This window comes from Fomitiporia mediterranea (genome assembly GCF_000271605.1).
Source record: "Fomitiporia mediterranea MF3/22 unplaced genomic scaffold FOMMEscaffold_2, whole genome shotgun sequence".
NCBI classification, from domain to species: Eukaryota; Fungi; Basidiomycota; class Agaricomycetes; order Hymenochaetales; family Hymenochaetaceae; genus Fomitiporia; species Fomitiporia mediterranea.
In genome coordinates, this window is record NW_006760387.1 from 2,697,589 (window position 1) to 2,725,535 (window position 27,947).

The window sequence follows — 27,947 nt, forward strand, 5'->3', positions numbered from 1 at the left end:
TCGGAGATCATGAAGAATGTCAGGATAGCGAACGGACAAGGTGATGACCCTGCAAAAAATGAAGACGAAAACTCAGTACAAACAATGAAAGAGTACATGTTTCCACAACCTGTTTCTACTGAGGAACCCGGGTGTAGAGCACAAGAATCCGTTAGAGACTGGGGTAAAGACTTCTCGACAGCCTATCCTTTCTCTCTATTTCAGCGAACTTTACGAAACGTGCTCAGATGATTAGAAGGTTCTGCCCTCGCAATTTGCTGTGGCCGACGATCCGTAGTTTAACAGCAAGGGAGACTCGAGAGAAAAAAGACGTATGAGATCGTGATAGTTGTATTCTTGTGGATACTCGAGAGCTGAGACGTAAAAGTTGCTAAATGACTCCGTCACTCTGACTCGGAATCCGAAAGTCTACTTGACCGTGAGAAACGGAAATACGCGGGAGGGATCTGCTCTGCTCAATGCTCAAGTTCGGATTGCTGGAGAAAGCTTATTCAACTTTCATCGACAATTCGTTTGCTACTTTGAAAAGAAAAATGAAGTGGGCGCTAAACTCTTTTTATGCAAGGCGATCTTCTCTTTGGTTCATTTGCTTTCTTACATCGACATCACGTCCTAGGTTTACACGATCCGGCCTTTTCGAATGTCTTCTCGCTCTTGTTCGTCGTTCTTGATTGAAGTCTTTCTCGATCATATTACTCTGCGGATGCGACTCGCGATGTGCATACGTGACGGAAAGAGCGCGATGTCTACTACGCTCTACTTATAACTGAGCTTAGCTCGATCGCCAAAAGTCCTTAAGCTCTCCCGCGAATTTGTGCCACACACCTCAGTCTCGCTCTTTCGCTTAGTACACCTTGATGGCTTTGACTACGAGACTACCGTCGGCGAAAGTCGAGCCTTTCTATGGCTTTGTTGAAACTACCGGCGATGCTTTACGTCTGATTCAAGCTGCTCGACAGGGCATCATTCCGCGCATTACTCGCCGTCTTAATGATCTAGAGAGACGTGCTATGATCAGAAGCGGGGCTATCTTCATATTCAGTGATGAAGAAAGCGGAATAAAACGCTGGACTGAGGGCCTTTCCTGGTCTGCGTCTCGCATTGTCGGAAACTTCCTAGTATGTACGCACGTATTGCAATGATGCTTCTTCCTGATTGGTACTTCTCCAAGGTGTACCGCGAAGTGAGCGATAGATCTAATCCGAGGGTTCAACACGAAACACGCAAAGGATCAAAACGGCGAGGTAACTCGAATGAGCTCTCTCCAGCAGAACTAGTTGAACAAAAGTTGGCAAAATCGCTGGTCGGATGCCTCAGTGACGGAAATGGACGTTTCAAGCCAAACGGACTCGTTAAAAAGGTAACTAGATGTTTTTCTCTGCGAAATATTCCTGACTTGAGTGACTTAGACTATCACTGTGTGTGTCGAGGGCTCTGATCACCATCTCATCGCCTATTACAGCCAGGAGGACGTCAGATTAGGAAAGTTACTTCCTTTGACGTCCCGCGTAGATATCTTGGCGCTCGGCATACCCCCGGAACTGTTAGAATCGACGAAATTTCGCATTCCACCAATTATGAGTGAGGGGCCTGATGGAAGGCCTAGATACATGTGCGTACATTCCAGACTGTATTTCCGACGGATAAACTAATATTTACGCAGGTGTGATGCGGAGGAGGGAGAACTTCCCCGTCCTGTCAGTATACCATTCCCATCACACCCGCGGGCGTCGATCCCGCAAGCAAACATCACACACTATCTACCACTGCCCCAGAATAGTATAACTTATCAGGAATATACGCCGAGAGCGCCCGCAGTGCGATCCAGTATAGCCAATCTTAACCAAACGCCGTCAATTCCTTTGGCGAAGCTAAACTCCTTACATGGTAGCATTGAATGGGCCACGGTCCCCATGGCTCCGAGATGCTCATATCTACATGAAGCTGACCAGCCGCACCAAGTCGCCAGGACCGATCAATGCTCCGAGGCGCTCGGAATGAGGTCATCGTTTCACTGCCTTGAACGGGACATTGCAGCTCAAACCCCAGGTACTTCTTCTGCTATGATATCGGCATGGAGTACAAATTGCGGGACCGGTCCGGAGGCGGCCCTTTCATTTGAAACTTCCTCACTTAGTTCGGCTTCTTCGACGAATTCACACAGTATCCAGTCCGATTACCTACTACCAACCTGGACAGAGTCTCACATTCCTCAGCGGTCACCAACGTTCTGTTCATCGTTACCGTCCAGCCCAGCGCAACCTAGACAGACTTATCGTTTTACTTCGCTGCCATCGGCGTTTGATATTGGTCCAAACGGTCTGCCCTTAGCAGCACCGGCGCCCCTAAACTCGAAGCCTGCAAATGTACAGGTGGCATATTCTCAGGCAGACACAACATCGTTGATTGATGATTTACTTCGGAACCATCCTCGCTGGTGAAATGCACCTCCTATCTTTTTGATATCACGTATTTTCTCCTCCTTGAATGTCCACCAAAAGACTATATGCAGCTTCTAGTTTTTGATCATTGCGATTGATTATGTACATTATTTAAACAGTTATGCTAGAAATGCGTGTAGAGAAATACAGATCACATATCCGTTGAAACAAATGACAGACATTAACACTGATCGATCAGACTCCGCCTCCGGCTGTTCTACGCTCTATGAACCCGCGAATGTTCGCGTGGCCTTCGAGGCTGCCAAAGAAGCATCTTTTGGCCGCGTTTTCCCAAAGAACGACACCCAACTGTTTGGCATACTTCAAGACGAACTCGTAATCCGCTTGAGACGCGAACGCAGTGTACAGGTAGCCTGCAGTGCGCCCGGTAAGAAGGCAATAGGATCACCAAACATTGACAGATAGACAGACCTTCTTGTGACTTTAGTCGATTCCTCTCCAGCTCCCATAAACGAATCTGGTCCTGGACAGTAACTGGAATAAGTGGGTCCTAAGCCAACGCAGTATGTTAAGCATCAGTCACAGTTTACGCTGATTTGAGCAGGGGGCTTGCATTTTTTCGCATTTGCGGATGTGCGTGCGTCGTTAGATACTTGATTATCTGCGCCACGAAGGCGAATGAGCGAGCTTCTCTCGCCAACGTGTGTATGGCGGCTAACCTGATCAGCGGTGATTCCATTGGCCAGAGCTTTTCTGACACTATCACGCGTCAGCGAGCCGACAACGAGGTTTGGGAACCGGTATTTCAATGTGACGAAGAGGTTCAAGACAGCTGTCTGAAGTGGATTGTCTGTTGGACTCAGAAAAAAAGTCCCAAGGACGTCTGTCAGAGAAGGTCCGGTAATATCATCCAATAACGTACCGGTGTAAGCATAAATTCTGTAATTTGTTTCTAGGATTATGAATCCTTGGGCCTGTGCGTTGGCACCTCCGCTGCCAGAGGTGGGAAGCGGAGGCAATGAAGACGTAAGGGTAGTTGCAAGCCTAGTCGGATAGAAGCGACGCGAAGACGCCTATGGAAAGGCCAAGCTGTCAGGCTGGAGCAACGTAGTCACCTAATTATTCGCACCTTTTTCTGCCAGATAAGACCATAGTCCCTGAGATCTTCTAACATGGCTTTTTGTGTTTCGCCCAGGTTCTCGGTAGAATACCCCTGCGGAACAATGAAGACGGGAACTCAAGAAAGCGGGGAATTGAACACGAACACGGCCCAGCTCCATTGTGGATAGCATGAAGAGGAAGCCCAGTACTTCAATGAGGTCCATTTGACGCTCCTGGCAGAGTGTGAGATCGAGAGCTCGGCACATTGACATGCGTCCATACCTCCGCCATATGCAAATACTGCAAGAGAAGCTCCCATAACTGGGCATGCGGCGAGTGCAGAAGGAACTGGAAGCCGAATGACGTGATCTTCATGTTTCCCCTGCCGCAGTCGAGGATTTAATTATCTGCTTCAATGACAAAACAGTATAGGAGCACTAACCCGTTCCCGGACATCAGTCCGCTTCGCTCTAGAAGGAAGAGGACGCCCTGAGATGGCCTAGCCGGCATCTGTCCTGTTCCAGATGAGACCATGTAGTGTAAAATTGTCTGAAGAGCGAAGCATTAGGCTCAATTTAGTGTACCATCTGGTGTATGTTTGACATACCTCCCATCGCTCAACTGCGTAAGCATCGAGCATTTCAAGCGTCACGCTTGAACGTTTCTCTTCGCCGTCCACCGCGGGAACACCGAAGCTGCGGTGTGTACCTCTTCATGTCGGTTTATTAATCAGTCGGAGATCAGCTCGAAGGGACTACGAACCCTCCTGTAATGGCTTGACGCAAGCTAGCCTTAAAGGTTGGATTGAAGTTCAGCTTCTGTGACGGATTTCCAATGATATGTAGTCGAGATAGTGTCGATAGCGCGCTATCATATAGTCTGGCACGGAACCAAGTCAAATCAAAAATTTCATGAGTAATTCATTGTTTATTACTTTATCCCCTTTCTATTTATCCAGGAAGACATGGTAGCGGTTGGTATTGAGGATTCAAGCCAAAGTAAGTTCATCACAAGCTGTCGCTCCATGGGGGCGAGGAGACTTTTGCAGATCACTTAGGAGTTCGTCTTACAAGACAGATATAGAATAACAAACCGAAAGACTGAAAGACATGCCGAAGGTCGGCCATACAATCTTGTCAAAGCGCCTTGCGATTGCTGTTCAAGAAAAGGGAGTAGTTTGTGGGGTGACTCAGGTGGGGCAGTTTCGTCAGTCATACAGAATGAGAACAGGGATGGTCAAGTCTAGAAAATGTTGTTGAGTTTGCTAAAGTGTTAACCTTAGATCACGTGCGGGAGACGCGTAATACTTTGAGGACGCGTCAATAGCAATGCACTTACTCCCACTTGTCTTTTCACCTGCAATTAGCTTTACTTACTCGAGAGTCATGGCTCTTTCCGTCCACAATGCTGCTAGAATTAGTACGGTACAGCTTAATTGGGTCACTGCAAACGTTTCGAGCTTACTAAAGACTCCTAGATCAATATTCTTTATTAAGAGCTCTCGTCGAAGAGAACGAGGAAATAGTGAATGCTAAGGACGAGGCGAGTCTTTTTGGTACGATTTTAAAATATTACGCACTAACAGGTATACAGGATGGCCGGACTCCCTTGCATTGCGCGGCTGCATCCACTGCAGATACTCTCGAGATTGTCATATATCTCCTTTCAAACAAGGCCGAAGTCGATAGTAAAGACCCCAGCGGATGGACTCCTCTTCACTGTGCAGGTTGAATATATTCAAAATAGTCAGTCTATAATACTTACTTATCTTGATTAGTTAGCGCCGGCCAAGAGGCTATAGTCAGAGAACTCCTCGGTGCTGGTGCGAATGTGAACGAAAAGACAAGCCAGGGAATGACTCCATTGTACGCTATATGCTATCGGGAACCGTTCATGCTTTAATATTCCGCCACAGACATTATGCAGCGTCGAAGAACCATATTGATGTACGTGACTTGACACATGTTGCTCGTTCCTCTCATATGTAATTGTGTCGTTTAAAGGTCGGAAGATTGCTCATCGAACATGGTGCTGATGTAAGGCCATTTCTCCCTTCCTTTAGGGAGCAGTCTCGTTTAACCGATCTTGTAGTACAATTCAAGGAATAATGCGAACCAGCTCCCACTGTAAGTGTCAAATTCAAATAATGTCTCTATTCAAACTTGAATGTGCTACCCCCTAGACACCGAGCAGCAAGTCCCGGCTCAATAGGCTTTGTCCATCTGCTCCTAAACCCTCCCGAAGGCTCCCCTAAACCAAGACTCAATACGGGTGATAGAGTTGGTATGTCGACGTTGAGATATAATATCATGTGAATAAGTCTGATCACCGCACTACAGGAAACACGCCATTACATCTTGCAATGGAATCCGCCTACGCTGAAGTGGCTGTTATGCTCATTGAAGCTGGTGCTGACAGAGAAAGAGTATGTCGTAAATATTTGTATAGTTGACTGCTGATAATCGTGGATTTGTAGACGAATGTTGATGGCGAGATGCCTGAGCAACTTGCAGGTGTAGGGGATCCAGAGCAGCGTCGTGCAAGGGAATATGTTCAAGATAGATGTGGTCCACCTCCACAGTGATTGTTGGATTGAGTATTTGTCGAGGTGGGGAATATTGGTGTTGTAAGATTAGCATACCTGGTCTACACTTGCATATTAGACGGACCGTATCGAGAGATGCATCGACGTATTGCGCATTTGAATTAATATATACGAAAGAAGCTACTTTAGAAAGAGTTTAAGACAGCGAGAATATAGGCATACTAATGTAAGAGAGCAATAGAATCCGTATACTATGTGCTTCCACTGCGTCGAATATTGCTAGAACCAGGACTAGGAGATTGAGGGACGCTAGGACCAACGGCGAGATCTCCGTTGATGATATCTTGTATCGAAGTTTCAAGTGCATCCACACGGGTCGACATTTGGTTCACTGCATGGTAGTCGCGCTTTTAGCATATGTGCCATCCCAATCAATCAAGCACCAATAAAGCGCAGTGGTACTTACTACGCTCCAGAATCTGGCCCGACATCTCGTCAAATTTGGACTCCAGCCGCTCTAAAAGGTTCTCCACCTGCATTGCATGTCGAGTGGCGTAGTTAAGTTGCATGTGGATGCGGGAAGAGGAGAAACAGCATACGCACAAAGCCGGTCAACTCATGCGGGCTTGTGATATCAGTGGGATTGACGCTTGTACCGGACATCGCCGCTCCTGGAACTGGAGGTACTTCATCAGTAGGTGTCGGCGTGCCATTCAAGGGCTTGGAAGGAGTTTTGAGAGGCTGAGCAGAGGTCATGTTCATCGTGTTCAATAAGAAAGAGTCGTTGTGAGTTGAGACCCGTACTACACGTGACTTTAAGCGGCTTAGAGACTTAAGGGCCGGTCTTTCCGGGTCTCGATAGAATTCAACTCCCCGTCACTTCCTTTGTAAGGTCGGTTACTATCTATTTGTATTACGATCAAGAATCCACTGTAGGCCATGCAGTGAAGCCGCACGGCACCATATATTTAAAGGTGACAATAACAGTATTCGGAACCTTGCATGGAGGCGGTCCCTGAATTCCATTCAGGCCCAGAGTTCCAAGGTGGTTCCAGTGAAGCATCACGCCAGTATGTTATCCCCGGAATTCCATAGAAATAAACCGTCCAACGAGGACTGTGGCGCTCTTCGGGAAGCATAGCTCCATAGATCCTTCCTCGACTGCTTCCACGTCGACAGTCTCCAAGAATAAGATTTAAACTTTTGACCATCTCCACAGGGGAGGCCGGCGAGTAAATTAGGGTGTATCACTCCCAGTTTACTTTTCGTAGTTGTTTTTTCTGTGAGCGATGTTCCTTATCTTGCCGGCGCCTGGCTTTCTCAGCTTTCTGGAAAGCTGCCACCTTTGTCTTCTGTTCCTCAGATGTTTCGTTTTTGACATCGAATAGAGACGCCGAAAGAATTAGTGACTGCAACTGGCAAATCCCGTTGCGTAAGTAGACAGTAAACAAAGTAAACGACCTTCTTACTTTTTGGAGACAGGATTGGACATTCTGAGCTTGAGACCTGGACTTAGTAGAAGTGACTAGCAACGTATCTGTCGATGCAACGTAGGCTGGCTGACAAAAAAGGGTAAGAGTCATGAGGACCGCGCTGAAGACACACTCCGCTCACAGTTCGGCGTAAAACTTCCTTCGCCCACCTGGGGATGAAGGGTGCATGTACCGAGCATCTTGCGGTGCACTTTGTGTTGACCTTATTAACATTCTATAGTAGTGCCACGAAATAAGCAAGGGGTCATATTTCAAGAAGCGAGATTGGAATCCACCTGTCCACCAGGTCCAGAGCTTCGTGCAAAGGTCAGAATCACCGCTTCCCGAGGGATACCGGCCTTCCGGAACGCTTCAATCCACTGACGGGCACGGCTCATATCGCTTGGACTTTCGAGTGAGTCTATCGCCGGAGGGAGAAGGCCGAAACCAGTTGATGCATATTGCCTTAGTGTTCCGGCCACAGACATGTGTAGTCCATTCCATGTTGCATTTTGACTCGACGAGCAAAGGCGCTGAAGTCGAGTGCGAAGCATTTGACGCGGTCGTTCCGATGCAGACAGGAGAATCGAAGAGAAAATGGATAATATGCAGATAAGTTAGGAGTATCCCTGGCGTCCAGTAGTGTTGTGTCAGTCAACCAATAAAACCTAGGTAACGGAACCAAAAGAACTCACAAAATGTCTATCTTCAATTCATATATATCTTACTCTATTAGGAACTCTTTAGGAACGGACTAGGTTAGGATTCTCAGCAAGGTAGTAGGTCCATACTACTTAGAGAGGCCTGCGGTGGCGGTTTGCGACACGAAATCGTGACGAATTTCGCTTTGTCGGGATCGGGGGACGAAAACCGGGGATCGTCGGTCTCCGCTTAGGTTATCTGCCCCATTGCGGAAATTTTACACAGATGCAAACAGACCAAGAATGGAGTATTCAGCTTCTTGACCATCTTCTCTTCTGTGCGTTTTAATGAACCTGCTTCTGGCTTAATGTTGATCATCCGCGAAACTGGTTCTGGTACCTCAATCATGAACTCGGCATCAGTATCAACTTCTGTGGGGTGCCTGCACTGAACGACACCCCGCATTTTTTGGACCAGCTCTAGTCTCCTGATGAAATTGTGCATAAATACTCAGCCAGTCATATTTATCCGACTATCAAGCGTGCATCCCTGATAGATGGCCGAACTGATCAACTTTCAAGGAACGCTCTATCAACTCTTTTGGGAGACATCTACATGATGGATATGTGCTTGGAAGAACGGCACCTTTGTGCAGGGCTTTGCCATATCAGCTAAGTATTAGCTGGTTACAAAAAGTTTCAGCCGCAATTGACATCTCTATCTATGATTACCCTGGATAGACGCAGCTTTAAGGCGCCTGATGATGCCAACACTGTGGAATTACATCGGAGAGTGTATGTTGATCCATCAGGGTGCTTTGATCCGTCGGGCCAGCATTTTCATCAAATGGTGGTGCACGGTTCTGTGCTGAATACGTGAGAGCCGGGGCAAAACGCATTTATACACTTCAAATCGATGGTCCGAACACGGGACACTCACTGGGCTTTATCTTCATTCCCTTCTCTCCAGCTACAATGAACGCAGTACAACAGATCGCGTCTATCGCGGATGACCTTTTCATTGTCAGAGTAAGTATCGATCGCACTTCTGTAAACACCAGCAGCTTACAACAATGCTTCTTCAGTGTACCTCAGGTTTGTTTTTCATTCACTTGTGCACTATGCAGTATCGCTGACCTGCCTTTCGGGTAGTTGCGACTCTATCATTATTTGTATGTTCCTTGTCTTGCTGGTCTCTAAGAATGGCTGGCTTAAAACCCATGAAGATCTATGACTATTTCTGTACACTGGATGATGAGGTATTCTTCAAGTCATTTTTGCTTATGTACGCCGATTTGGTTCTGACCCGCGGCTGCAGATTCGGCTCGTATGGAAGTCCCGATTATCTGTTGTAAAATGTGTATTCTTCGTCAACCGTATTTGTGCCTTTACGTCGGCCATCATAGGCGTCTATCGTTAATGTTCTTTTATTTAATGCTACTGCTGCAAATCTAATGTCTCAACGAATTTCAGTGTTCCTTCTGAATTCAAATGGAGAGGTTCGTGTTTGATGTATCAAAATATATCATCAGTTCTCACGTATGTCCTTCAATAAACAGAAATGCGTCAACGTCCTCACTGCGTCCTCCTGTGCGTATACTCCCTTATCTACCATGCGCTGTCCATTCACATCTTCATGACAGTAATAAATACTTCAATATTTATTACTGGCGAAAGTGAGTAGCTAGTTGCATCTGAGTGGACAATCATACTCAAAGCACAAACGTTTACATTTTTAAGTCATCTTATTCATGCGCGTTTACGCGATATGGGGATGCAGGCGCCCCATTGCTTTCTTCCTCTTTTCATTCTATTTGGTGAGTATGAAATCTTTCTTGTTTGCCACTAAATGGTAACTGTTCATCAGGTTGGTGCAGTCGGAGGATTCTATGCATCAGTACGAACGACGAAAACAGTTACAACAGGTACGTTAACACCAAAATACCGCTGGCCATCTGCTTTGTACACGGAGGCTGACTTTTTTTTTCTCAAAGCATTCATGCCAGAACTTTTCAAAAACGGTTGTCTGATATCATTCACATCGAGCGGCTTCTGGATTTGCTACCTTGTTCTTCTGTGCCATGAATCCGGCTAGTTCTCTTCCCTGCATGCGTTTTTTGTGTCGCTTACATCCATTACTCCTTTTAGTCATGCTGATTATGATTCTCTTCAAGACTTTCACTCTGAGTGAATGCCTTCGAGCCCATGAACGTGTATCCAGAATTCTGACGATTATCTATTTAGGCCGTCAAATCACATCTACTACTGTAGACATGCTAATTAAGGACGGTAAGTCGTAGAGTGAGATCTTGTAATCTGTAATCTTATAATGTCTTGAATAGGCATCGTCTACTACTTATGCGTCTTCGGTGAGTATTTTGGAAGCCTTTCCCGAGATTTCCATTGAAACAAGTGTGATTGATAGCACTGACAATTGGGAATTTGCTCGTACTGTTCCTTGGTCCTGTAAGCTGGTCTTTAATATCCCATGAATAGTCGGCTAATATTCTCTTCATATTAGTCCCAGCTCCGGGGTTTCCTCATAATGTCAGTATATCCCCTATATTCATATTATCTGCGAAGATGGTTGTACTCATCGTTATCTGCATCAGATTGCAAGGCATCCTTCACAGTATTCTCTGTGCACGCCTCTTGCTCCGTCTTCGTGGCGCTTATCACTCTCTCACGAGCGAAGGGATGCGCTCCATTCGCCTTCAGTCTGAATCCTCGGATACGCATCCCACTGTCTTGCTATTCAAGAGGAGCGCAAGTGATGGAGATGAGCATTTGCAATTTTCTTCTGTAGGGTCATCTTCCGTTTAGGAGAAACTGCTCAAATGAATTCGGTGAACAGTGCAGGGCATTGCATGCTCTTGTTGATAACAGCATTTCATGTCTTTAGAATTTGCGTTTGGAGGTCAGTTAGTCATGCAGTGAAATCGTCTCGTCTCGTTTATTGGTAACACTCTTAATTACTTATTTTATTTGTGTACGATATGTTCACTAAGCAGTGCGGGAATAGCATCAACAGTCTACAATCACAACACGCACTTATCGGTAGCTGAAAGCTATCCATGTTTCAACTCCCCACAATTCTAGATAGACAAATGTTTCAATCTTCTGTGGGACGTCCTTAGTTTCTAAACACGTGCCAGTCCTCTGGCATTGTACCTGACTACTGTGCAATCTGGGATAACATTTTCTTCTGCAAAGCAACAACTCACCCTCTGATTCTACGTCCGCATTGTCATATCCAATGCTCAAATGACTATTACAAGGACCATATGACTATCGAATATCAATGTACTGTGTTACCATGTAAGTTAATAACAGAGACAAATGAAATCCTTAATAGATCTATCGGAAATAGGAATTCAATTTATGTATCTACATCCATTAGAGGCTCTTAAGGGCACAGCATAGACTAATGTTCCTAGCAAAGTTAGATTCATGGAGGTCTACGATACAACTTGTGCACACAAAAGACAGGGCGAAGGACTGAGGGGATCGGCGGTCTCTGCTTAGGTTATCAACCGATTCGGATACTCAATACGGTAGCAAAGAACCAGCACAGGATCCTTCCTCGATCATATTCTCTGTGTGCATTTAATGGATTTCCTTCTAGTTCAGTGTTGATTACCTGTAATTCTTTTAGAACGTCGATTGTAAAAACTCTGTGGCAGGACCAACGTACGTGGGACGCCTTTCGTGAGTGAAACTGTCTTATTTGGCCTGATTCTTGTCTGACGAAAACGTTGTATTTACACCGGGCAATTCCTAGTTAACCATATATCAAGCATACGTGAGCAGGAGATAATCACACTGATGATCTGTCAAGGAACGCTCAAGTATATCCTCGAGAGATTCTGCAATGCTAATTTTGCTCCTGTGGGAACTGCACCAAGAGTTCAAGACATTTCAGTATTGCAAGTCAAGAGCAGGATGCAGGAAGTTCGGGCCACAAACTGATATGACTGGTAGTCCTGAATAGGTACAGCTCTCTAACGTCTGAAGGTGCCAAGAGCTCTGTGAAACCAAATCCGGTGTTGTACGTCGCCCCTTAAAGATATTCTCTAACCTGTCAACCGGCATTGTGGCATTGTTCATTGACCGGTGGCTAAATACGTGTGGGACTCATGCAAAGAGAAGTTATATAAGTTCATCGATGGACTGAGTGCAGAGCATTCATTGGGCTTCATTTCCTTTCCAACGAGCACTCTTAGAGTCACCATGAACAGAGTGCAACAGATAGTGACCATTGCGGATGACATTTTCATAGTCAGAGTAAGCAGTGCATAATTGCATGTTGACATGATTGTCTTACAATAGTACTTTTACAGTGTACTTCGGGTCTGACCTTCATCAGTACTTTCACCACACGGGCTTTACTGATTTTGTTTATTGGATAGTTGCAACTCCATCAGTATTTGTGCATGAACTGTCTTGCTGGTCTTTTATGATGACTGGTTTGACATTTATGAAGGTATATGATTACTTCTGTACATTGGATGACGAGGTATCCTTAGGTGATATTGGCCTATTCATCGTCAATTCTCAGTTGTGGCGTTAGGTCCGCCTTGTACGGAAGTCTCGATTATCTATTGTAAAATCTGTATTTTTCGTCAACCGCGTTTGTGCTTTTATATCCGCGGTGGTGAGTGTATACCGTTGGTATTCCATGATTTGATCACTTGTCTGCAAATCCAATCCTTCAGTAGTGCTTTAGTTTTTCTCTTGAATTCGAACGGAGAGGTTTGTGTCTAGACTATCTAATGGGACATTCAGGACTTACATACGTATTTTGACGATTAGAAGTGCTTCACTGTCCTCATGACATCCTCAAGCATGTATGCTCGGCTACCGACCGCTCAGATCCAATTATTCACATTTCACATTACAGCGATAAATACCTGCATCTTTATTATTGGAGAAAGTGAGTGGCTGGTTAGTTTTGACTAAGCAAGCAATCGCACTTAAAATGCAAGTACTTTGACGCCAAGTCATCCTATTCAATGTATTCATGCGCGTTTACGCAATGTCACGGTGGGGAGGCAAGCGTCCCATTGCTTTCTTTCTCCTTTCATTTTATTTAGTATGTTTAACATTATCGCCATCTGTTGCGTTTGATGTAACTGTTTTCCAGGCAGGTGCAGTCGGAGGGCTGTATGCCAGAACCTTTCAAAAACGTTTGTCTGATATCGTTTACCTCGAATGGGTTTTGGATTTGCTACCCGGTTCTTCTATGCCATATTTATATTTTTACTGTTCTTATCTTTGCATACGTGTCTTGTTTCCTTGCGTTACTCATATCCACTGTTCCTTCCAGCCATACTGACTGTGATCCCCATCAAAACTTTCAGTCTGAGTATGTGCCCTCAAACTGACAAAAGACTGCTGAGAATTCTGACGATCGCCTATTCAGGTCCTCAAGTTTCATCTCAAACATTAGACATGCTGGTTAAAGACGGTAGGTTTTATAGTCGTTTCTTGTATTTCGTAGAGTAATGATCCATTAAATAGGCATTCTCTACTGTTTATATGTCTTCAGCTAGTATTTTAGAAATCTTTCGCGAATTTTCCATTGACTGTATGTTATTCACAGCGCTGAGCATTAGGAATTTGCTTGTGCTGTTCCTCGGTCCTGTAAGCTAGAGTTATATGTCCCGAGGGTTCTTGACTAATATTCTCCCTGAATTCGTCCCAACTCCGGGGTTTCCTCCTAATGTCAGCATTTGCCCTATCTCCAACAAATATCCGATGCTCACAAATACTGATCTTCATCTGCATCAGCCTGAGATTGCAAGGTATCCTCCACAGTATTCTCTGTTCACGTCTCCTGCCCCGCTATCGTGGGGCATATCACTCTCTAACGAGCGAGGGGATGCACTCACTTCACCTTCAGTCTGACTCTTCAGAAACACATCCTACTATCTTTTTGAAAGCAATATTCAAAAGGAGTGCAAGTGATGGAGACAAATATATGTAATCTTCTTCTGTAGGGTCTTCCACAGTTCTTGCTATGCAGTAGAATCAAAGTCCGGACCTCCTTTCTGTGATATCTAATGTTTGTAATAAGACAACATACCACCTAAAATACAACACTTTGTGATCTATATTGTAAAGATGGATGTATCCCAAACCACTGTAAGCCAACATGCCTAAGGTAACAAGTGAACTCCCAAATGTTGAAGCTAAAAGCGTATCATATATAATGATTGAATCAGCTGCATCCTCACCCTGGAAATAGCAGGAATCTAAGAGAGTGTGGACCTCCGAGTCACCTAGGACAACTGACTCATTGCATGTACTGTAGCACTATATGGAAATTGAGCAATGCAAGATCCTCTGGAATGTTAGTACAGTAAGTTTCATCTTTGGCCTAGCAAACAGTCAAGCAGTGACAATCATTCAAGACATTGGTACAGTAGAAACTCCATTGTTATACATTCTTCAAAATATGCTGTTTGCTCTTTCAGAAGTACATGTGTTTATTTATACTGGCTTATGCGAACTTGGCTTTTGACTGTGCAGAAGAGATGTCGACGCCCAGAATATTCTAACGTTATAATTGAACATTCGTAAGTCATTTCGAAATCTACAATGAACAAATTACTCAAAAACTCACCGCCCCGGACTTGATCTCGTCAGCAGAAGGCATCACCCCAAGACGCATGAGCTCTGATGCCTTCGAGACTATCGGATCGTGTTGCATGCTAACAAAGAAAACACGGATTGTTAGGACAATGAATTTATGTGAAGCAGTACGACGATAAGATCCGATGAACGGCGTACCTAGCAACAGCAACTACCTTCCCAGCTTTGAAATAATACGCCACGAACTGTACAATCGGCAGGAAAAAAAGAGAAAGATAAAATGGACTGTCAACAAAGTGAATATGCGAAAGGAGAGACTTGGAACGAACATTCAACTCGGCAGGGTTACCCTGAACGAAGGCATCGTCGTACGAATGGCCAAGACCACAGTATCGAAGTTGTTGCCCCTCTATTCAATAATTCAATATCGTATTTCTTAGCAAAGAGAAGAACACGAGTAAAGAAAAGAAGAAAGGACTTACGTGCACTCCAGAAAATCGGGATCTTCGCAAATGGCTCAGGTTTACCTGCAATAGCTCGGCCAACTGCTCGGCCGTGGTTACTTGCAACCTATATTTTACAGCTCTGGTGTCAGAATGGCTCGGAAACGACGAAGAAGGATGAGAGGATACTGACATTCCAATGCTCGATCCTCCTTGGTTCTGAAGTCTCGGTCTGTGGGAAGTGGGCGATGTCACCTGTTTCCAACGCAATTAGCCCTCTCGAGCGAGAGGTGCAATGGTACAAAAGGAATCGTACCGATCGCATACACGCCATCACCCTGACCCACAACCCTCAAAAACTCATCTACGCGTACTCCACCGTCTCTCTCCAAAGAAAAGGCACTGTCCTTGAGGAACCCAGTTGCAGGTGCAACACCGACTCCCATAATAACGAGGTCTGCTGGGAGCGTGGGACCTCCGTCGCCGAGTACGACAGCACCGACAACAGACGGGTCTGCTTCCGAAGGAAGTAATTTCGAAACTTTGGATCTCATGTGGAATTTGATGCCTTTCGACTCATGATACTGCCGGAGAGGTAAAAATATTAGAAGCAATTTAAATGAGAGTCAATACCTCTTGAAAGTTGCTGAAGACAGACCTGCATGAAGCCTTTTCCAACTTCCTTACCGAGAACCAACTCGAACGGGAACTCTTCCATGCCGATTACGTCGATAGATGCAAGCTCACGCTTCGCCACTGCGACCACTAATTCCATACTGATGAATGAACTTCCAATGACCACTAGACGTTTGCCCTTTTGTGCAGCTAAACCGTATTTCATACTTATTTAGTAAAGTGGAGTGTAATTTCTTTGGTGAGAACACCTACCATTATCAATATCTTTAGTATTTTCCGCAGTACGAAGGACGAAGACATTCCCGAGGTTAGCTCCTTCAACTGGAAGTTTGCGAGGTGTGCCTCCGGGAGCAAGCACAAGCGCATCATACGAAAGAGTCTCTTTGCTGTCTGTTGTAATGACCTTTGATTTTGTGTCTACATGAGTCACCGTCTGGATATCGCAAAATCTGTCAGCTGTCTATATGCATAAAAGAAGCGAAACTCGATACGCACTGTGCCGACTCGCAGGTTTGTGTTGTATTTAATCTTGAGGTCTGCCGCGCTTCTCCACTCGAGCTTCGCAGGATCGTTCATGAGTGATTTGCTCATCTTCGTCCTGTTATAATTTCATATTAGCATACAATGCAGGTGGAATTGCGTGTCTAAGGGAACATCTTACCTATCAATGGGTGCATAGCGCTCAGCGCTAATGATAGTTATGTTTCCCTTGTAGCAGTTCTGAAAATAACAATAATATGTGAGTAAAGGAAGAGTGTTACGTCTATGTTGTATGACATCATTATACGATAACTTATTAATTACGAACCTCTCTCAGACTCTCAACAGTATGGATGGCACCGGCACCACCTCCAACGATGACGACCCCATTCCCAGGAGCAACGCTACCCTCCACGGATGTAACTTGGGGACGGGTCATGTTTGCTTTTAGAGTCCGTTTCGGATCAGCTGTGACATGTATCTTCCCGTCCCTAACGACGGCTTTGAAGGAGTGTATGCCGTCAAGGGCAGGAGCGTCCTCTGGAGATGGAGCAATCAGAAAGCTAAATGTATATTTTATTGTGTTGAACGCACCAATGTCACCAGTGCATACATTGAAGCAGGCTATATGCATGCCGATCAATGTATAGATTAAGGTTACAAAGATATGTGGAATTTACCTCCGTGCCAAGGGCTACAAGACTATCAGTACGCAAACTACAAACAAATACGATAGATGCTCACCAAACTACGCGTCCATCGCCTGTAAGGATACCCTTTGCCAGAGGCGCGCCATAACTGCAATTCACCACAGCAATTCAATGGCGGATGCAATTGATCTGAAGGCTTCAACGAGCGCTTACTGAGTACAGAACGCACTCGTCGCGTGGACGTCATTGCCAATCCTCGACAACAGAACCTTTCCTTCCTCTCCAAAGGGCACTTCTTTCCTACACAAGAACCATCAGCATCTCCATGCGCGTTGTGTTGCAGCAATAAATCAAGCACGCACAACTCTCCGTCCTTGAGCTCGCTATCGTTCAGCACGGCGATAGTCTGCGTGGCCATCTTCCGAGTAGCTTGATATCGATAGGGGTGGTTGCTGAGAAGCGAGGGTTTATAGGAGTAGTAGTGAGTCGCGTATAAGTTCCTAAGTAAGCGTTTGCAGAGCATTCGGGAGCCATTCTCACTGCTGCGGTGATGCTTATAACGCGGATTCCCATCCTGGGCTTGCTACTTCTAACCGATCGTCGCGCGTCATAATCCGCGTAAGGGTCGCTCAGCCAATCGCAACGCGCCTTTTACTCCCCCCAGGCTTACTGACTCGGAGCACCTTTATAAATATAATCTCACTAGTCCAAAGTCTATGTAGAGTGTAGAAATCGATGCAGTCAGGTGCTTTCCCGTGCAATCGACACTGCTTTATAGAGATTAAATGTGAGCCTGCTAAGAAATTCTGTATTTCAATTTACTTGTTTGCTTGTTTGTCTTGTAAATTTAATCCTATTTATTGCTATGTATCTACAACATTGCAATGCTAGTCGGTGCAGCCAGTGCAACACCCAAGAAACAAAAAATAATACAGTACAAAGACCGTACATAGGTCCGTTTTCGTGAAAGGTCATCAAGATAAATAGTCTTCAAGAGAAATTACAGGGAGTAGTGTCTGATTAAATATACCCAGCTCTGGGTGCTCCTTCCCGTATATTGGTATTAAGCCGACTATTACTGCGTCCCAGGCGGTTATCGTTATCGCGAGAGAACACCGACGTGCCAACACCATTCAAGGACCGATTCGGGCGAAGCGCAGAGCCAGGAACCGAGCGCAGAGAACGATTCACGTCCGAGGACCCGTTCTTCTCGGCCGTGTTTTCCGCGTATTGCGGCAGTCTCGACGAACTAAGTGCGTCGAATCTGAAGTACATATCAGCACCGACAGAGTCAGGCGTCCCAGGTCGGAGAACCATAGGAACGTCGCTCGTCCGCCTCGGTCTCGATGGTGGCGTCAATTCTTCGTCATCCATAATTTCGCGGTCGTCATCCCACGTATCTGACTGCAACGGAGATCGGAGCTCTGCATCGCCAGCGAGTCGATCTTGTGAGGCTGCATGTGCGACGAGCGACGCCCATGCTATCGACGATAACGCGCCTTCAGTGTTCTCAAGCGTATCCGACCGGCTTCGAATCTCCGCATGCATAGTATCCTCCGACTCGCCCGTGTGCATGCTCACACCCGTTACAGACTCCGGTAAGCTCACCACGCTGGACATACCCATCTCATTCTTGCGCGGGAAGGGAAGACTTTCGGGCTCATTTTCCTTTGCAGGAATCGGCGCACGCGCAACCGCGCTAATTGCGGGCTTTAAGCGATCCCGAGAGTCAACTCGATGGATTTCGAAATCTCCATACTCTGTAGAAAATGACGTGCGTCTCGAGTGAGAATGCATGCTACGCGCTGTCATAGGCGTCTTGGGCCTACGGTACCGCTCTTCAACGTACTCGTGTTCCTCATGCTCAGAGCCTGACTGCGAGTCATGCTGCGAGTGCATTGAACTTCGATTCGACGGGAGCGGAGGAACTGGTGGGACAGATTGCGTCGATCCTCGCGATGACCGTGGAGGCGGAGGTAAACCTGCCGAATCGTCGGGCGACGTGGGACGAGTAATCGTTATGACAGGAGGCGGACTGATCGTCTGTGAGCGATTCGGGACGCCCATATCTAAATCGACTCTCCTATTGATCTCACCATTTGGAAGAATCGGCTTGCCAAAGAGCGCATGTATGTTCTCCGAGCTCGTTGAAGAGCTCGCATTTCGTGAGTGACCATACCGAGCGGGAGATGCTGCTCGCAGAAGTGTCGTTGTGCTATCCATACTCGAGCTCGACCGTTGGTGTCGCAACCACATCTCCCTCATCTCCGGTGTTGGCGTGTGCTCGTTCCTCCCATCCTCAGAAATGCGGGATGGCAATGGTTGCCTTCCACTCCTTGGGGTGGCGGGTAAACCGTAAGGTGATGCAGACCCTCTGCTTGACAGAGGGGACGCCACTCTAGAAACGGGTGGTGGGAACGCCCTACCATGCATTACGGACCTCGGACTTGAAGATGTAGTCGATTTCTCGTCGAACACCATCGGTTTGGGTGCCTCTATAGGAGAGGGTTTGCGTTCCTCGGGAACGAAGAAACTCTCAGATGCCGAGCTCGCAGTCATCGAGTTAATCGCTGGGCGAAGCACCCTAATCGTATTTACTAAAATCAGAACGTTCGCGAGTCCTGTATGATACATTCAGTAAATTCTATTTCTGCTTAGAAACGTGAGATTACGAACCGTTAAGAGACGCAGCGACTCCAGCAAGTGCCAGGAGCCCATCAGAATTACCGATACCAGATATCCGCATGAGACCTGCAATAGTAATAGGAAGGAAAAGAACGACAAAAGCTATGAAAAGTTAAGCATACGCAAAACAATCCTGGTAACACCGTCATGACTCACCAAATGGGAACCACAGGAGACTCCTGATGATCGCACCGAGGAAATGCCTGTACTCCTCTCGCCCATTCAGACGAGCGACCCATCCCTGTACATTCTCGGGAGATAGATTTAACTTGATGCCATCACCGATAACGAGCGTTCCACGAAGACAAAGATAGATAATTGCATATAAAGCAGAAGTAACGAACGCCGAAATTACAATCTAGACATACGCAAATCTTAGCTTGACTGAACTTGAATGTATTTGAAAAACACAGAGCTTACCGGAAGATAATAAGCAACAAACTGTTCTACAGTGTATCCGCTAGAGATCGCGCACCACATGCCAACCTGATTGAAGAAAGGACCATGCTTGGAAGTGCTGATTGTCGACAAAGCGGTGCCTAAACGACGGTTGGAACATCAACAGATTGGCGCTTGAAATGGAATGATTGGACACACCCAAAGCAACTGCGCTCCCCCAGCCGAGAGCTACCCCGAAGACAACCCACCAGGCAGAATAACGTTTGTGTAGGACTAAGGATGAGAAAGTGTGCATGGCAATGACAGCTGTGAAATAGGCTCCCGCAAAGTCTCCGATCTGGATAAGAGAACCTTCCCAATGATATTAGCAACGATTACAACTTGTTTTCGAAGAGCGTCTACCTTGCGCTGTGCAATTAGGACCTAAACAGAAACCGATAAGTAAGGAAAGGTTTCTAGTGCAAGTCAAAACATTCAATTCTTACCTACGGTTATACCTCCTTGACTTGCCCATGTAAACTCGAAAATTCCGGCTATCCCAGCCAGAAAGTTTGCGAGCAGAAGGCAACCAACGTAGGCGCCGAGTGGCGTTCGGAAGAAAAGAGCCTCTCTTGAATCCTTCCTCCCCTTAAGTCCTTGCACTAGTGGTCGAATAACGGCAAATACGACCCTCGCTGAAAGGACGACAATACTAAGAACTGAAAGACATGCTGCAATCCCGATGATCTACATCAATGTAAGCAATGTGATGAAGAATCAAAAGTAAGAGGAATGACTCACGATTGCTATAGTCCTCTCCCCAGAGCTGAATTTGAAGAATTGTGCGGCCATGATCTCTATGCAATAAAATAACGAAAAATAAAATAACGAATGTGGATCTGTGCCGGACAGGGACCAAGAATTGGTTGGCTGGCTGGCTACTCTGCGTCAGCGGGACTCAAGTCCTTTTAAAGGGCGCCCGGCGCTAATCTGAACGATCGTCGAGTCGTGAAATAGGAGAACACAAGAAGAAAGAAAACAGGAACCAGGTCGACCCCAGGCCAAGGAAAAGAAACAGACACAGGACTGCCAGAGACGAGACCTGTAAAATGGTGCGAAATGGCCTCGACCAGAGAGCGGGACCTGTCCATTCTTGGCTTCGACGGTATATATGATATAGAACGACGCCTCCGTCTAATTTTGAATTGTCTCGAGAAATGATACGCCGCGCCTAGTTACGACAATCCCGGTCGGAGGGCACTCGGTAACGTACTGCTTGAGAAATACTTGGACATGCGACACACGGTACGCGATGCAATCATTGATACCACTTGGCTAATGATGGAGGCTATTGGCCACCTGAAGTGCTTTTTGGCTTGCGGTGGGAACATATCTTGACAGGTAGTGATGGAGTCGCAACCGAGCACCCACAAACAGCCTTGAGGCAGTGTCTAAGTGCGGCAAACGCGCATCTTGGAGAACGCCTGCTGTTCACATCTTAGAGAAGAGTCCCTGGATAACGACCAAGGCTTTGGCAGGTCGACACGTCAGGCAAGAGTCAGTGCGCGTCATTGTCAGACGTCGGATTTCGAGAACAAAGAGGATTCGGGAAGTCTTGACTATTTTGACGCGACTTGCACTTGAGGAACGCCGTGAGCCCGAGTTACCTTTCGCGTAAATCAAAACAAAATCAATAAAATCGTTGATGGAATACATATGCGAAAGGGTATGATGATAGTTGCTCTACGGATACAACGATAGAGACGGTGTACATGGAATACCGCTACAAATCATGATGAACTAGTCCAAATTGAATAAGTCCCCACCCGAAAAACCCGTCTGAATGAAACTGTCATGGCTTCCTCTCCTTGATAAAGAATCTGGCGATGCCCTCTGGTTGATGTTCTTTCTTCCTCTTCTTCACTTGTCGAGTTGACGAAGAGCTGGGCTTGCGTTTCTCAGGGACCGACGCACTGCTGGTTGACTGTTTATCCTGACGAGCAAGATCCTGTGCGAAATGGTAATCGTCGTGTTCCATACGAAGAACTGCGAGCGCATCCTGCCGTAATTCCTCGACATCGCTGGTATTGTCACCAATTGGACCAGAAACCTCGCCTTGCTTGAGTAAATGCGGAGGTAGAGAAATAATCTTGCGGCATCGAGCGCATGTAAAGGAATAACACCCGGTCCCGCTTTCTGAATTAACAGATGGCATCAGACAAACTTCCCGCAAACATTAAATATCGGCACTGACCGTCTCCAATGTCCAGCACAACAATTTCGTCTTCATCCACACCAGGTTTGACACTTTGACTTCGTTGACGCAATGCTTCTCTGCCGGTCGCATATGTACTCGGACCGGCTACACCTTCCGAAACCGCCCGCTCAGTGCCCGTCGGTGCCTTCGCACGGAAGAAACCTTGGATATTCTGCTGGCCTTCTTCTGTCCAGCCTATTCCTGTCAAACCCAAACCAAGGTGGGTCACTTTCATTCCGTCCTTGCCATCCCACAATATGCCACTCTTCACTATCTCTTTCCACAGTTTCTCGGCCTCCCCGGTCATAAAATCCGCAGTTACATTGGTGGAACGTGGGGGTGGAAATGCTTGCTGCTTCGAACGCCGAACGTGCCAACCCTGACAAGTGTGCAAGCTAAGCGTCCGTGGCCATAGACCTGGAGTGTTCTCGCGAGCTTCATTAAGTCGAATTGCGAGTTCTGCCGCAAGCATGCGGATCCAATGCGGTCCTTCGGAAGGGTCCGTGAGGGGCTTAGGTAGGTTCTTTGAGGCGTTCATGGATTTGTTAATCACAGCTTTCTCCTTCACTGGGAAAGCATAAGCTGCAATTCATACAGATGTTATAGCCCTGAAGTTACCTTCGGCACGATCTATCCCACTGCATGAGAGGATTAGAACCGGGGTTTGGGTGGCACGTCGGGAACAGAACGTACCGAAGTATTTCGTATACCCAGACAGAACACTCGCCGAACTTGGACTGCATCTCCTCTGTAGTGAGATTTAGATGACGTCCATTTCATGCCACAGAGTTCTCACCAATACCGATGTGACTGTAAACATTTCATCAGCGGTGCCGCAATGATAATACAAAGAAAGCACTACTCACAGCAAATCTCCCACAGTTGACACATCATACTCTGTTGCAAGAGCCTTGCCCAATTTTCCGCCGAGGAAACGTATCTAAGATAAGATGAGGGTGAATGCTATTCCAAGCAAACGCCACTAAAACGACGACTAGGCTACATACCTTCTGGAATGGCATAGGCTTAAGAAACCCTGGTATGGCCAAGTTTCGCAGGATATTCTGCGTGTTGAACTTGCGATAAGAAGCCGCTAGTTTAGCCAAAAATTTGTTCCGTGCTATCCCCTGCATGCCGGAGTAAGTTAAGGAACATTCAAAGGCAAAGTCTCTTACCGCAGACGTCAGATAGCCGAGCTTTTCGTGCACTTCCTTCCGCATAGAGGCCATTAGCTCCGCTGCTATTGCGAGCCCTACATCTTGCCAAGTGGCTGGAGCATCTTTCTCAATCTCTTCTATTAACTCAGTAGTGGCTTCTTTCTCTGGGTCAAGCTTTGGGGGGTCTATAGGAATCAGGTTCCCCAATCCAATATACGATATCCGAGGGGGCGGAGGTAATGGAGTATCTGGGCCGCTTGGCGAATCAACTGGAGGTTCGGACAGATAAGGGTATCGTTTCAGGAGCTCATCGCGAACGGGAATCGAGAAATCTATAAATGCTTCGTCAATTGATGCCTTCTCTATGGACGTGATGAGTAAGACTGCATTAATGGCGTATCCTTCCATAAAGTAATGCTCCATACCAACTTCACCAGTGGGTAATTGATCTTTAAACATGCTATGGATTTTGACACTTTCCCGGCGATACAGATCTAAGGAAATCTTATAGAGTCATTTAAGTATCGGGGTACATGTCAGTATAGGTAGCAGAAGCGCAAAGTAACATTTAGACCAAACCTTGTGCGTATTGACATCTGGCTTGTCCCAATACTTTGGCTCATCCTCTCCCTGTGCGTATGTAGCCACGTGGACCACGACGAGATCAGGACACCTCTTCCGTGCCTCGTCCAACTTGTCCATTCGCGAGATACCAAATTTACGAGCAGGGTAGTTCACAGCGATCAGCATACCCCATTGTAGCACAACCAAAGGTATTTCCGGATCAAGACCTAGTCGTACTTGCTCACAGTTGGCATAGAACGCGTTGCAGTCGCACAAGGCGACTATCCGTAATGGATGACTTGGACCAATGACTGAAGACTGAAGATGCCGGTATGTGATGACTGGGTCAAGATCATCGTAGTCACTGTTGAACTGCTTTAATTTTCCTTTCTTCGTCGGTGAACTCGGTGTTGCGCTCATCGCCTGCACGACGAGACGATAAATACGATGAGCAAGTTGACCAGCTTGGGTGCGACAAAACGCGATGTTACTATGATCCCGTGTTTTGTTACCTGTAACGCGACCTTTATTATGTTATGTAACATCTCGCGAGAGTGACGACATTGTGGTCATTTCAATTACTTACTTCCGACACACTAGTTGTCGTTGACCATCACTACGATGGCTTCAAAATGGGCGTCGTTAATGACCAGAGTAAATAGGTGAGTATCACACACTACCCTATTATAGACCATCTAACAATGATGCAGGTCAACACAGATTTTACGTGACAACACATCCCGCGGTATGCTGAATAGATCAATCCAGTATTCTGGTATCTTAATTTTATGACGGACTTTAGCTTTGCGCATGGATGGTCTGAACCAGCCGAGTCGGGCTCCCATGCAACTGCTTTCCTTCAATAACAAGGAAGACCTCCAAAATTATTCTCTCGGGGTCGACTCCGACATCGGTGGGACATCTTCAGCTCACCTCGACTTTGTGCCGAGCTCGAATGAACCAAACGGGAAGGGAACTACACGATTTTGGGGAGAAATGCGTCTAGGCGTGCGCAGCGACATGCGAGGGAAAATTAGGGGCGGCTATGCCGGCTTTCGCAGTAAAGTTAACATCTTGCACATCATGCATCCGATCAACCCGTTAACATATTACTTGTGCATGCACACACATGCAGTCTCGTCCAACTCTATTTGGCGAGTTAACAGATGACATCTCGAATCATGAGTTCCTCGCTCTGCGTGTTCGTGCCGGTGGTCATCCACGCACACGTAACGCATACTTTGTCAACCTCCAGACAGACTCGCCGGTCTCGGGTGAGCTCTGGCAACACCGCCTATATTTCCGTAAAGATGACGGGTCGTGGGAGGACATCTTTGTAGGCCATTTATATCGATCACCTTTACACAGATTCACTTAAAATTATATTCCTTCCCAGATTCCCTTCTCTGCATTCGCACTCACCAGCTATGGTGAGCTAGCTACTGGGCGTGCATCGTCAGTAACGCTGGAAGAGGAAAGAATCCGATGGCTTGGGATATCCATCCTAGGTGGGAATGCTGGTGTCGAAGGACCATTCGAACTGGGACTCGACTCTATCAAAGCCGTCAATCAGGAAGATGTCCACACCGCACCTATCGGTGAGCAAGATTTTGTAGCATTATTCAATACAATCATGTTGAGTTTTCTCCATGGACAGCTGACCAACGTCGTGATGAAGTTACTCCCGAGGAGGAGGAACCTGAAGAGGTGTCTTGGCAACGGTCCCGGATGGAATAGCACTTCTATTCTTATTTAGGAATTTGACTTCCAAAATAATATTTCACTCAAAAAAAGAGTTCCTTCAATTTTCAATTCAAAGCTATAAACATAGCACAATGTAATCATACAGACCTCCGGAAAGGTAATAGCACAAGAGAACTTTATCACGGCTGAAAAGAAAGACGGCACCTCGCATACTTTGTTGTGTTCATAGGCATCATAAAGGAAGACAATGTAGTGAAAGGAGAGGTGGACATGGAGCGTAGGTTAGCGGGAAGGGAAGACCGATAAGTACAGGTAATGGAAGAGGAGGACAAGACAAAATAGCCTAGAAGCATGTAGCCGAAAAGGCTTATGACGGCAGAAGAGCGAGGTGAAATTTTTTACGAAAAAATTCTGTTCGCATCTCTTCCAAACTGGTATACGAAAAAGCAGTGGAGCTTCAGACAACAACACAGCATCCGCAAGACGTAGCGTTGTCATCTTGAGGATTCTGGGCATTGTAAACACCCGGCTGAGATGGAGCCGAGGGACGACCAGTCTGTTGCTCCTATAGATGATAATTATAGTTTCTCAACTACTTGCTTAACGCCGAAAGGCAAGACAGGCGCTTACTTTGTTGTATCGCCTGATTTCGCGGACAAGGTTTGAAAACGCTTCGTCGACGTTGATCCGCTGTTTAGCGGATGTTTCAATGAACTTGCAATTGAAGTGTTTCGCAAGGTCACGGCCCTCTGATTTTAATGATGCGGAGCACATCAGCAACGTCATACGATAGGGTATCAAAGGACAAGATGCGGACCGTTCATTCCAACTTGGCGCTCGTATTCCAGATCACACTTGTTCGCAACGACAATGACAGGGAAGTAGTCTTTGTCCTTAACACGGAGAATTTGCTGATGGAACGTGCTGATTTCTTCAAAAGAGCTGCGCGAAGTAATAGAGTAGACGAGAAGGAAGCCTTCGCCTGTACGCATGTACTGCTCACGCATAGCACTATCACACAGATTAGCATTCGGCCTGAGAACGAAAACCTTTGAGTACACACCCATATTCTTCTTGGCCAGCCGTGTCCAGCACGTCGAGTAATGCAACTTCGTCGTCAATCACACATTGCTTCCTATACGAGTCTAGACGAAATTCGCATTAGCTTTATGTCGTAGCACATTCCGAACAGAGCTGCTAACGTACCTTCGATGGTCGGGTCGTATTCGTCCACGAAATGGCTCTGAATGAACTGAATGGTGAGAGCGGACTTGCCGACACCTGAAACGACGTTAGCGAGAATACTATGAGATATTTCTGCTTGTCACTGACCTCCTCCACCAACGACCACAAGCTTGTACTCTCTGAGAAACTGGGCCTGAGATGGTTGTTAGGATCGAAACGTGGAGATAAAACAAAAGTCCGTGGAGTACCGACCCTGGCTTGCATTTCTTTTGCCTGTTTTGTGTTTATTCAAAGAGTATACCGCGACAAGAAGTAGAAATCACGACGAGGCCGACGAGTAGAAGGAGGGGTGAGGTAAAGATGCTGATACGAACGACAGGGAACGAGACGAAAGGGATCCATCGTTTTCAGTTCTAATCCGTAAACGGGATCAATTTCTGACGTAATGCATTGATCGCGTGTCCACACAACCATACCTCAACCTGTGTACTCAACCTTCTTCCTAGTACAATTAATGCTAATTCGTCCATTTCACTTCCTTGTTTCCTGTGCATGGAGATGCCATTTCTATTTTCCTTCATTATCGTCTCTCTGGCTTGACTTCTTTTTTCACTGGAATACGAGACACGGCATCGCCTTTTTTTGATTGGTTCGCCCGTCACTAGACCGTCACTATATCTCAAGATGGCTCTAAACAGAACTTGTATGTCATCATCAGCAGGAGGACACGGACGAGTGCTCACGCAAAAGGCTGTATATCAAAAGACCCTGCTTTGATTATCAAGGCTTGATATCAGACGGCTTCACTGGCAGGAAACTCCATCTAGATTCGACGTACCAAGGGAACCCCATTCTTCGTCATATGCCAAAATGGTCACTCTCCGACAGTACTATCTCATCTTCTGATGGCTTGAATTAGTCCTGTGTGGGCAGTCCAAGGACGAGAGCTTTACAGATCAGGCACTTCCGGTCTATCTCCTAGAGTCAATGCTAGTCGCTATGATTTTTCGACATCTGTTAATGTCGTTGTTTCAATATTTGTGGCGGAGTAGC

At 46.3% G+C, this 27,947-nt stretch overlaps 9 protein-coding genes across 9 annotated transcripts; 3 read left to right on the forward strand and 6 right to left on the reverse strand.

The window, feature by feature from the left end:
• Positions 1-857: 857 nt before the first annotated feature.
• Positions 858-1,785, forward strand: FOMMEDRAFT_25928 (uncharacterized protein; the record flags this gene model as incomplete). Its single annotated transcript, XM_007262927.1, has 4 exons — positions 858-1,118; positions 1,172-1,360; positions 1,410-1,581; positions 1,664-1,785. The coding sequence occupies 4 exons, from the start codon at positions 858-860 to the stop codon at positions 1,783-1,785; spliced, it is 744 nt and encodes a 247-aa protein (XP_007262989.1).
• Positions 1,786-2,509: 724 nt separating this feature from the next.
• Positions 2,510-4,718, reverse strand: FOMMEDRAFT_138567 (transcription factor Tfb2; the record flags this gene model as incomplete). The annotated part of the gene is made up of 13 exons (XM_007262928.1): positions 2,510-2,815; positions 2,874-2,952; positions 3,016-3,063; positions 3,122-3,252; positions 3,325-3,475; positions 3,532-3,615; positions 3,668-3,736; positions 3,786-3,885; positions 3,946-4,052; positions 4,111-4,213; positions 4,266-4,382; positions 4,438-4,542; positions 4,597-4,718. The coding sequence occupies 13 exons, from the start codon at positions 4,716-4,718 to the stop codon at positions 2,637-2,639; spliced, it is 1,395 nt and encodes a 464-aa protein (XP_007262990.1). The 3' UTR covers positions 2,510-2,636.
• Positions 4,719-4,894: 176 nt separating this feature from the next.
• FOMMEDRAFT_117629 (ankyrin) lies at positions 4,895-6,581 on the forward strand. Its single transcript, XM_007262929.1, has 13 exons — positions 4,895-4,922; positions 4,981-5,045; positions 5,097-5,229; positions 5,281-5,368; positions 5,419-5,449; positions 5,507-5,539; positions 5,595-5,629; positions 5,686-5,786; positions 5,843-5,928; positions 5,980-6,076; positions 6,145-6,154; positions 6,271-6,439; positions 6,515-6,581. The coding sequence occupies exons 4-12, from the start codon at positions 5,358-5,360 to the stop codon at positions 6,287-6,289; spliced, it is 423 nt and encodes a 140-aa protein (XP_007262991.1). The 5' UTR covers positions 4,895-4,922; positions 4,981-5,045; positions 5,097-5,229; positions 5,281-5,357; the 3' UTR covers positions 6,290-6,439; positions 6,515-6,581.
• A 373-nt stretch (positions 6,582-6,954) lies between these two features.
• FOMMEDRAFT_17193 (uncharacterized protein) lies at positions 6,955-8,328 on the reverse strand. The gene is made up of 5 exons (XM_007262930.1): positions 8,216-8,328; positions 7,817-8,149; positions 7,663-7,755; positions 7,518-7,607; positions 6,955-7,463 (listed from the first exon to the last, which is right to left on the reverse strand). Exons 2-5 carry the CDS (start codon positions 8,006-8,008, stop codon positions 7,296-7,298), a joined length of 543 nt encoding a protein of 180 aa, XP_007262992.1. The 5' UTR covers positions 8,009-8,149; positions 8,216-8,328; the 3' UTR covers positions 6,955-7,295.
• A 597-nt stretch (positions 8,329-8,925) lies between these two features.
• Positions 8,926-10,984, forward strand: FOMMEDRAFT_165443 (uncharacterized protein; the record flags this gene model as incomplete). Its single annotated transcript, XM_007262931.1, has 18 exons — positions 8,926-8,956; positions 8,997-9,190; positions 9,247-9,256; positions 9,314-9,333; positions 9,388-9,420; positions 9,480-9,576; positions 9,635-9,660; positions 9,721-9,751; positions 9,805-9,837; positions 9,902-9,978; positions 10,029-10,086; positions 10,156-10,251; positions 10,310-10,348; positions 10,406-10,450; positions 10,504-10,530; positions 10,587-10,627; positions 10,683-10,708; positions 10,774-10,984. 18 exons carry the CDS (start codon positions 8,926-8,928, stop codon positions 10,982-10,984), a joined length of 1,095 nt encoding a protein of 364 aa, XP_007262993.1.
• A 3,601-nt stretch (positions 10,985-14,585) lies between these two features.
• FOMMEDRAFT_144653 (flavo protein) lies at positions 14,586-17,474 on the reverse strand. Its single transcript, XM_007262932.1, has 17 exons — positions 17,327-17,474; positions 17,178-17,264; positions 17,059-17,112; positions 16,995-17,008; positions 16,909-16,938; positions 16,643-16,854; positions 16,496-16,554; positions 16,330-16,432; positions 16,087-16,267; positions 15,857-16,023; positions 15,515-15,782; positions 15,392-15,453; positions 15,238-15,325; positions 15,085-15,164; positions 14,954-15,000; positions 14,787-14,874; positions 14,586-14,717 (listed from the first exon to the last, which is right to left on the reverse strand). The coding sequence occupies exons 1-17, from the start codon at positions 17,380-17,382 to the stop codon at positions 14,664-14,666; spliced, it is 1,650 nt and encodes a 549-aa protein (XP_007262994.1). The 5' UTR covers positions 17,383-17,474; the 3' UTR covers positions 14,586-14,663.
• A 2,049-nt stretch (positions 17,475-19,523) lies between these two features.
• FOMMEDRAFT_66167 (uncharacterized protein) lies at positions 19,524-20,394 on the reverse strand (the record flags this gene model as incomplete). The annotated part of the gene is made up of 5 exons (XM_007262933.1): positions 19,524-19,585; positions 19,641-19,751; positions 19,806-20,007; positions 20,070-20,188; positions 20,247-20,394. Coding segments are annotated over 5 exons (642 nt in total), but the record flags the coding sequence as incomplete, so codon positions are not given.
• A 1,364-nt stretch (positions 20,395-21,758) lies between these two features.
• Positions 21,759-24,428, reverse strand: FOMMEDRAFT_165446 (eta DNA polymerase; the record flags this gene model as incomplete). The annotated part of the gene is made up of 9 exons (XM_007262934.1): positions 21,759-22,223; positions 22,282-22,851; positions 22,903-22,922; positions 22,978-23,032; positions 23,081-23,094; positions 23,151-23,224; positions 23,292-23,411; positions 23,460-23,945; positions 24,021-24,428. 9 exons carry the CDS (start codon positions 24,423-24,425, stop codon positions 21,880-21,882), a joined length of 2,088 nt encoding a protein of 695 aa, XP_007262996.1. The 3' UTR covers positions 21,759-21,879.
• Positions 24,429-24,653: 225 nt separating this feature from the next.
• Positions 24,654-27,269, reverse strand: FOMMEDRAFT_102614 (ras protein). Its single transcript, XM_007262935.1, has 12 exons — positions 27,147-27,269; positions 27,042-27,087; positions 26,916-26,990; positions 26,773-26,854; positions 26,527-26,720; positions 26,340-26,458; positions 25,663-26,274; positions 25,402-25,603; positions 25,141-25,341; positions 24,808-25,070; positions 24,716-24,750; positions 24,654-24,667 (listed from the first exon to the last, which is right to left on the reverse strand). The coding sequence occupies exons 1-7, from the start codon at positions 27,156-27,158 to the stop codon at positions 26,167-26,169; spliced, it is 636 nt and encodes a 211-aa protein (XP_007262997.1). The 5' UTR covers positions 27,159-27,269; the 3' UTR covers positions 24,654-24,667; positions 24,716-24,750; positions 24,808-25,070; positions 25,141-25,341; positions 25,402-25,603; positions 25,663-26,166.
• Between the last annotated feature and the right edge of the window lie 678 nt (positions 27,270-27,947).